Source organism: Peromyscus californicus, unplaced genomic scaffold, assembly GCF_007827085.1.
Source record: "Peromyscus californicus insignis strain IS unplaced genomic scaffold, ASM782708v3 Scaffold_9__1_contigs__length_137607984, whole genome shotgun sequence".
NCBI classification, from domain to species: domain Eukaryota; kingdom Metazoa; phylum Chordata; class Mammalia; order Rodentia; family Cricetidae; genus Peromyscus; species Peromyscus californicus.
This window is the reverse complement of record NW_026294617.1, coordinates 108014664-108023290: the sequence shown is the minus strand read 5'-3', so window position 1 is coordinate 108023290 and position 8627 is coordinate 108014664. Positions and strand designations below refer to the sequence as shown.

At 45.3% G+C, this 8627-nt stretch overlaps 1 protein-coding gene across 1 annotated transcript; it reads left to right on the top strand.

The window, feature by feature from the left end:
- The first annotated feature begins 2819 nt into the window (after positions 1–2819).
- On the top strand, positions 2820–6713 carry Rpl34 (ribosomal protein L34). Its single transcript, XM_052731051.1, has 5 exons — positions 2820–2861; positions 4294–4367; positions 4450–4549; positions 4824–4927; positions 6585–6713. Exons 2-5 carry the CDS (start codon positions 4303–4305, stop codon positions 6667–6669), a joined length of 354 nt encoding a protein of 117 aa, XP_052587011.1. The 5' UTR covers positions 2820–2861; positions 4294–4302; the 3' UTR covers positions 6670–6713.
- Positions 6714–8627: the final 1914 nt, after the last annotated feature.

Genomic DNA, 8627 nt, shown 5'->3' with positions numbered 1-8627 from the left:
GCATTACATTGTTGAAGATACAGGTGAAATACATGCTTATTGCTACACTATGAACAACAGCCAAGATATGAAAACAGCATGAATTCCTCTCAACAGATGACTGGAGAAAGAAAATGTGATTGATACAGACACACACACACACACACACACACACACACACACACACACACACGTTTTATTCAACTGTAATGAAGAATAAAGCTAGAGTATTTGCAGGGACAAAGTGGAACTGGAGATTATATTAAGCAACATAAGCCAGACTCAGAAAGACAAATATCATAAGTTTTCTCTCATATGGCGTTAAAGGGAGGGAGCAGGAAAAGGTTATAAGGGGAAAAGAAAATATTGCATGTTTTCTCTCATATGCAGAATCTAAATGTAAGGGTGTGTGTGTGTGTGTGTGTGTGTGTGTGTGTGTGTGTGTGTGTGTGTGTGTGTGATGAAAGCATAAGGGGGTAGGAAAGGGGCCAGCAAGAGGAGGGAGAGCAGGCAGGGTGGTGGTGACACACACCTTTAATCCCAGCACTTGGGAGGCAAAGACAGGTGGATCTCTGTGAGTTCGAGGCCAGCCTGGACTACAGTGTGAGTTCCAGGACAGTCAGGGATACACAGAGAAACCCTGCCTCAAAAAAAAAAAAAAAAAAAAAAAAAGAGCTGGGCGAGGAAGAAGGAGGGTAGTTAGAACAAAAATTAGCCAGGCACAGTGACATACATATGAAATAGCAGAATGGACCTATTATTTTGTATGCTAGCAAAAAATAATTTAAAAAAAAAGGTATAAACAAAATTATCCCGAAAAACCAAAAAAAAAAAAAAAAAAATTCTGGTGCCGGGCGGTGGTGGCGCATGCCTTTAATCCCAGAACTCGGGAGGCAGAGCCAGGCGGATCTCTGTGAGTTCGAGGCCAGCCTGGGCTACAGAGTGAGTTCCAGGAAAGGCGCAAAGCTACACAGAGAAACCCTGTCTCGAAAAACCAAAAAAAAAAAAAAAAAAAAAAAAAAAAATTATCCGGAGATACAATAGTCAATCAGTATTTCTAAATCATGTGAAGTGGAGTGGGTTTTTAGTTTAAGTTAACTTGTCATACACAAACTGGTGTCAAAACCAAAAATGAGATGGTGATGAAGACGTAGGTGAGTTTTTGTTTGTTTGTTTTGTTTTCTTTGAGACAGGGTTTCCCTGTGTAGTGCTGGATTTCCTGGAACTCTGCTCTATAGACCAGGCTGCCTTTTGCTTCCTGAGTACTGGGATCAAAGGCACGTGACACCACTGCCCAGCATAGGTGACTATTTTAAAGAGGTTATGAATTTTTTTTAAAAAAATAAGACACAAACTGCACAAATTCCAAGAGTGTTGAATTTGATTCCATTAAAATGAACTTTTATCAAAAGCCCTTAAAAATTACATTAAAAAATGTTAAACCTCCAGTGTCCACAGTCCAAACCAGAAAAGTATTTTAGATTCACCTTTTAGTTTCACAAAAATTATAAAAATAATATTCAGAGAAATTAGTGCCGAGACGAACAGAGGCCTAAGCAAAGGGGATTAATAAAAGCAAATGAGGGTCTCTTGAGGATCTTACTAAGATTCCTGGATTTTCAAGCAAGACTAATCAATAAAAATGCAAATGCAGATTGAAAGAGAAGAAAACTCACACAGTAGGGTTAAGTATAACCTGGGAAAATCACAACAGTGAGACCATTTTCTACTGGGATGGAGGGGCGTGCATAGAACTGTATTAACGATGTGCACTGTATAATGTTGTAAGAGCGCCCATCTCCCACGGAATTCTGCCCCGCAAAGTCTCTCCAGAAATAGAGATAGGATCTAAGGAAATGTATTCATCCAATCATTCATTCAAAAACTGTACTTGTCTTTCTACACCGGCCTTTATCTGATGCCTGCCACAGAGAAAGAAGGGACTCCAGAGTTGGAAGAACAGAAATGACAGGCCTGAGAGCTATTTGAGAGCCAGGGGAAGGATATAATCAGAACGGTTTACTAGTGTCTTGACAAAGATGGCAGTGATGTGGGACTCTTCTTTAATACCCAAGGAAAGCGTTCATTGCCTTTGACAATATGATGAAAACTAAGGACGCATAATGTAAATGTTCACATAGACAATTGGAGGTTGCTGGCCCCCTCTGGTCCGCATCTTCGTCTCGCAGACCAAACTTTACCATCCAAGTAAAGCCTCACCCAAGTAAAAAGTAGCTGTCTGCGCTCAGTAATAAATTAACCACCGTTTACAGCGCACTTGCTCTTTGTGAGCCTTCTGTGTTAATTGCTGTAACTTCAGGATGCCTTTGATCATAGCACTGCAAGGGTGCGTAGTAACGTTCTCCTTTTAGAGACTTAGGGACTCGCCCAAAACAAGATAGCTAGTAATTAGCAAATGCTCGTTTCAAAGTCTGTAAGGTTTGCGCTCTGCCTAAATGACCTAAGGGTTGAAAACAAGAGGGGCCAAGGTCACCTTATGGGCTGTCAGTAGACATTTAAACCCAGGTCTAACCACCCTAGCACCCGTGTTTTCTTTTAGTGACGTGGAGAGGGCTCCTCTGTCATTGACTTTTGCTCCCACAGCGGCGCTCCACCGAGTTTTCCGCGTGACGTTCCTGCGCGTGGCTAGAGAACGTGTCGCCTACGGAAGCCTCACTACAAATCCGAAGCTCCACGCGGTCCCGTCTACACAGGTCCCGGCGTCCGCTTCCGTACAACATGGCGGCGCACAATCGGACACGCCTCTTCCCACCCACCCACCCACCCCCTGCCTCTGACATACTTCCTGTCCTGCGCAGTCCTACTTGACCCTTGAACTCGCCCGCCCTTTCCTTTTCCTCTTCCGGGGACGGTGCTTAGAGGTATGGTGGCTTGTTTCTGCTCTGCGTTTGCTCTGTTTACAATCCGCAGCCATCCGGGGAGCTGGGCGGGCGGGACGTCTTAGGGGACAGTGCTGCGGCTGGCGTGAGGGCGAGGGGGCGAGGAGAGGAGTGTGGCGGCCGGGTCCTCGGCTCGTCGCTTCGGGAAGCCCCCGGTCTCTGCAGCGCTGCCGAAGCGGAGGGTAGCCGGGACTCGGCGCGCCTCGGCCGCCGGACACGGAGAGCGAGCGGCTCGGGTCGTGGTAGTAAAGCGCGCAGCGACCGCGACGGTGGAGCCCTCGGGCAGGGACCGCAGCCTCCGGTTGCCCCCGCTGTGGACGTCTGTCTGTCCTGATGGCGAATAGCGAGCGAGACGTGATAGCAGGGATGGTGGCGGAGTGTGCCTTGGTGGTGGAGACGCAGATCAGAGAGTGGCGGCTTAGGTTGTTGACACCGGTCATCGGTGTGGGTTCAGGTGCCTGACAGCTGGGGGTCCCTTTAAATAAGGTGGGGGTGCGTAAGGTTTGGAAGGCAGGTTAGCGTGGCTGCGCTTGGCTGGCCTGTGCTTCTGTTAGTTGGAGTAGCTCACTTGAAAGCCAAGTTGCATGGGCCCTGTGTGTGTGTGTGTCTGTGTGTGTGTGAAGCTAGTGTGTAGATCGCTTGTCCAGCAAGTTCAGGGTCTTCTGTTAGTTGGAGTAGCTCACTTGAAAGCCAAGTTGCATGGGCCGTGTGTGTGTGTGTGTGTGTGTGTGTGTGTGTGTGTGTGTGTGTGTGTGTGTGTGTGTCTGTGTGTGTGTGTGAAGCTCGTGTGTAGATCGCTTGTCCAGCAAGTTCAGGGTCTGGGTTCCAAACGCATTGCCGCTGCGGGTGGGAGGGTTGTTTACATGCTGTGAACAGCACGAAAACGGGGCCCGTTAATAGACCTACGTCTCGGGGATGCCGCTTTGGACAACATCTAGGTCCTACACGGATACCTTACCAGGTGCCAGCACCCTGGAGGATGAGACAGTTCATGTCTTCATCCTGTTGGTAGCTGTATAAACTAGGGGGAAGTACTGTCCTAGAAGGCCGGCAGCTGGCTCTGTATTGCCAGCTATTGGCATTGCTGAGGATTCACCTCGAGGGCCGCACCTGTTCTCGGTTTTTAAATGGGTGCTTCTCCAGCTCTCCTGGTGAGTATTTTGTCTAGACACCAAACAAAACAGGCTCCTTGAGGAATGAGTCCATGGTCAGGATTTTAACCAGTTCCATACTTGACTACCAGTAGTCTACTACCAGTCAGTTATCTCTAAATGCAAATAGTTTTTAAATGTGGAATTCTTTAGAATGCATAAATGTGTGTAAGTATGTAAGATGCATTATGTGATGATGCTGTGAAATGTGATTTATGTTTACAGTGAAAAGATGATTTTTTTTTTTTGTATTTTAATTTTAGGCACTCAGAATGGTCCAGCGTTTGACATACCGTCGTAGGCTTTCCTACAACACAGCCTCTAACAAGACTAGGCTGTAAGTATTTTCTTTCAAATTTAAAATACTTTAAAACATTGTCACCTCCTGACACTGAGCTGCTCACACCCTCCCTTCCTAGGTCTCGAACCCCTGGCAACAGGATTGTTTACCTTTATACCAAGAAGGTTGGAAAAGCACCTAAATCGGCATGCGGTGTGTGCCCAGGCAGGCTTCGAGGAGTGAGTACCCTTTGAGAGTTGAATGCGCCGGTGGGGAATTGACTGAAGGCAGGTGATTACTAAGATAGGTGATTGGGAATTGTTAAATACCCGGGATCCACATCTGCCAAGAACATAGATCATTTTCTTAAATACCCAGTATGAGAAATGGCTGAAATCCGGAAAGCAGGCGGCTTTTCCCTCTGTAGCCTGGTCTCCCGTTTGCAGTTACTACTAGGAAATGCCTGTTTTTACTTAAGCATCGCAAGGTGATTGCAGTCTGTTCATTATACAGGTTCGTGCTGTGAGACCGAAAGTCCTTATGAGGTTGTCTAAGACCAAGAAGCATGTCAGCAGGGCCTATGGTGGGTCCATGTGTGCCAAGTGTGTCCGTGACAGGTGAGTGAGGTGCCAGACGCTGTTTCTCTTGTGCTGCGTGCCAGCGTTAACAAGTCTTCCCTTGACAGCTAATGGGTAGGTGTTGTACAAATCACTGATACTCTATCATGTCAGGATTTGGGGGGTATCTTTCACATAGCTTTGGTTTTGAGAGAAAAGACAGGAAAGAAATGGTGAATTAGTATTTGGTAGTGGGCTGCTGGGGAGGAGACTGTTTAGAACGTATAGGAACCTTAGTCGTAGGATATAGGAACAGGTAAATTTGAAGCAAAGCTGAGAATCATTTAGTTACCCAGAAACGGACTCCAGCGGAGTAAATGGTGAAGTTGTTCATGTAACAAGATGAGGGGTTTTACAAGGAAGAGGAAATGTGCTTGCCTTGCCCCCTAAGGCCGACTTGGAGAGGGTTTGGCAGGGAGGGGGGCTAAATCTTTTGGGTGTTACAAAGAATCATGAGTAAGGGTGGTGTAGAGTGATGGTTGCAGGGCACCGGCTAACGTTCACATGCACCTGGATGAGTTTTCTGGGTTGGTTTTTGGTGAAGAAACCAGCACTCAGGTTTAAGTTCAGATGACTAGAAAGGGTCAGTGCCTAGAGTGTCTGTGGGAAGGACAGAGAGTTGGTGAGCAGGGGATTCGGAGGTGGATGCAGTTTGGACTCTGGTTTATTTGGGTAGTTTTTACAAAATGCTCTAGCCAAGTGTTTAGATAATTTTTTTTTTGACAATCTACCTGCCCTGTTTTTGGAAGTAATTCATTAGGAAGTAAGGCCTAGTACATTAATACAAACACAGGGCAAATATTCTGTGAAACAGGCGAACAGAACTTTACATAAGGTTTAAAAGATAAATTTCATGTAGTTGAAGAAACTGGGGTGGCACTTGAGGCTGAGCCCGAATGATACAGAAAGGATAGTCCAGACTCTGAGAAGTAATGGGGGGGTGAGGGGCTAAGGTTATGCATTTTGAGCTAGAGGAATTGTATGATGGGTATAGTTGATTCATGGCCTACAGAATCTAGGTTTGAGCCCATCTGCTAAAATGGTGTCCTTGACTCCTTTCTTTGCCCCTGAGATCTAGTTTTTAGCAGCTAGCTGGTTTTTAAGGAAAACATGTCCTGGATCCTGGTGTAGGAAATATATTTCCAAGAAGTTGTCTTAACCGATAGTCCTGTCATCTTTGGGTATTTATTGTCTTTGTGAGGTTTCCATTGCTTGATAACACCATGACCAAAGGCAACTTGGGGAGGATTTATTTCATCTTATACACTCCAGGTAGCAGTCCCATCGCAGAGGGAAATCGGGGCAGGGGCTGAAGCAGAGGCCATGGAAGAGTGCTATTTACTGGCTTGTCTCTGACTTCTCAGCCTGCCACCTCAAAGCACTGCCCCAAACATTATCTTGATTGAGGTTCCCTCTTCCCATAGGAGTAGCTTGTGTTCGAGTTGACAAAAAACTAGCCAGCACAACCTATTTTATTTAGTTATCATGAAGCAGGCAAGACTACTTAGAATTGGAGAATTGCCATCCGTAAATGTTGGTTCATGTAATCTCACAGGCTGTGGATGTTGGTACATTTTTACAGGCTCTTGTTTCACTCCATCTTATAATGATAACTTTCCTGTGTTAAATGATAATTGAAGTTTGTTTTTCTTCCTAGGATCAAGCGGGCTTTCCTTATTGAGGAGCAGAAAATTGTTGTGAAGGTGTTGAAGGCACAAGCACAGAGTCAGAAAGCGAAATAAATATGCAGCTTTTTTAAATAATAAAGGTCAAGGCTTGGTCTGTGGTTCTGTTACCTGTGATTTGTTTAGTGGTTAAGGACTAATAGATAATTGTTAATGCTGGTTTGAACAAGTTTTCTGAGGCTCTTTAATGCTGAGAGAGCTAGCATGGGTCCAAGAGCCATATCAATCCCATTTATATTTCCGTATTTCTTTTGTGTCACCTCTTGACCCAGATTTAGCCATTACCTCATTAGCTAGTGCTGAAACATGTCTACAGAGGAGGTTTTTGAGCAGTTACTGTTGAAGAGTTACTTAGTTCCCAGCACCCTCCTGGTAACTCCTAACTGCATCTGGGGTTCCAGTGACTGTCACCCTCTTCTGGCTTCCATTGGCATTGCATGCATGTGCTGCAATTAGAAACAACACTCTTGCAAATACCTTTAATCCTAGCACCTGGGAGGCAGAGGCAGGTGGATCTGAGTTTGAGGACTGCCAGGGCTGTGCGAGGAAACCCTATCTGAACCAACCCCTTCCCTCCAAAAAAAAAAATTCATACAGATTTTTATTGATTATTTTGTTTTTCAGTTGAAATTCGTAACTTCCCTCCAGCTCCTCAAATTGATAGCCTGTAAATAAAAGATGCTTTTTATTAAAGGCAGGGCTGGAAAGATGGCTCAGCAATTAAGAGCACTTGTTACTCTTGCAGAGGACCTGGGTTCTGTTTCAGTTATCTACATGGTGTCCATATATGTAGGTAAACACTCCTACACAAAAATCTTGAGACATGGTCTAGCTGTATAGCTCAGGCTAACTTGAACTTGGGGCTCCTGTGTGAACAGGACCCCTTAAAATCTCCCCAGTACTGAGAGTCTAGGTGTGTAGTGTACCCTTGTGTTTGGCTAGGTAAAGTTAATTGGCAGTTTGCAAAGCGCTAATAGGATCCCAGAAAGTGGCTAAGCTGGCATTTGAACATTGAGTTTAAGTAAGGTGCCAACACTTGTCGTTGACAACTCCCACTGTTTGCCCTGCAGCCTTCATGCTCGCCTCAAATGATGGGAACATAGATATTGTTGCTGGAGTATTGGAAGGTGGTATCTAAAATGTACCAGGCGGTGGTGGCGCATACCTTTAATCCCAGCACGCAGTAGGCGGAGCCAGGCGGATCTCTGTGAGTTCGAGGCCAGCCTGGTCTACAGAGTGAGATCCAGGATAGGCACCGAAACTACAGAAAAAAACAAGAAAAATGTGGTCAACTGGATACACATTACCTTTGTCCCAGTACTCAGGACAGAATTGTGAGTTAGGACAACCTGAGTTACATTACAAGACCTGTCTCAAACTGGGTTTGGGGGAAGGCTGGATCTGGGTGCCTTGATGAATGATAGAGGGTTTATTACTACCACTGTCCTAGACAACTGAGATCCATCAGATGCCCCAAGTACCACTTCTAAGAGTTAAGTAGCTAGGACAGCACAGTTATCTTATGTCATAATAACATTTTTCATGGTTTGAGAATTGGCTCAGAAAATAATCTGAGAAGCCTTGGCACCTGTAAAAGCCAGACAAGATGTCTGTAGCCCCAGTTGTGGAAGTGGGAGGACGTGTATAACTAGGAGAGAGATTGACCAGCCAGCGTAGCCAAAACAGGCTCCACATTTAGTAAGTGACCGGACAGCAATGGAGGATGACACTCGCTATTGAAAGTACACACAAGGTAATTTAAATGGGAGTCTAATCGCATAGCCTTGGCCTCAGCTTAACTCCTCTTGACAGGTTAGTGAGTTGTACTGTACAAAGCGCTTTGTAGTCCTGTGGTGTTGGCATTAGAATCCTAACAGCACTTTGTAATGTTTAAATTGATAACTTGTTAATAGATGTACAGGCTAGTTTTTGAAGATCGAGGCCCAGAGTTCATAAACACTAGAAGGGAAAGCTCCAGTTTGCCAACTCTTACAAGTTCTTGCTGTCAGGCCCCA

What these genes read in the sequence shown, in the direction of transcription:
- Rpl34 (XM_052731051.1), top strand. Translation starts at nt 4,303, where the DNA reads ATGGTCCAGCGTTTGACATACCGTCGTAGGCTTTCCTACAACACAGCC. An exon ending in GCCTCTAACAAGACTAGGCT is followed by an intron (nt 4,368 to 4,449) that starts GTAAGTATTTTC and finishes CTCCCTTCCTAG; the next exon opens with GTCTCGAACCCCTGGCAACA. An exon ending in GCCCAGGCAGGCTTCGAGGA is followed by an intron (nt 4,550 to 4,823) that starts GTGAGTACCCTT and finishes TTCATTATACAG; the next exon opens with GTTCGTGCTGTGAGACCGAA.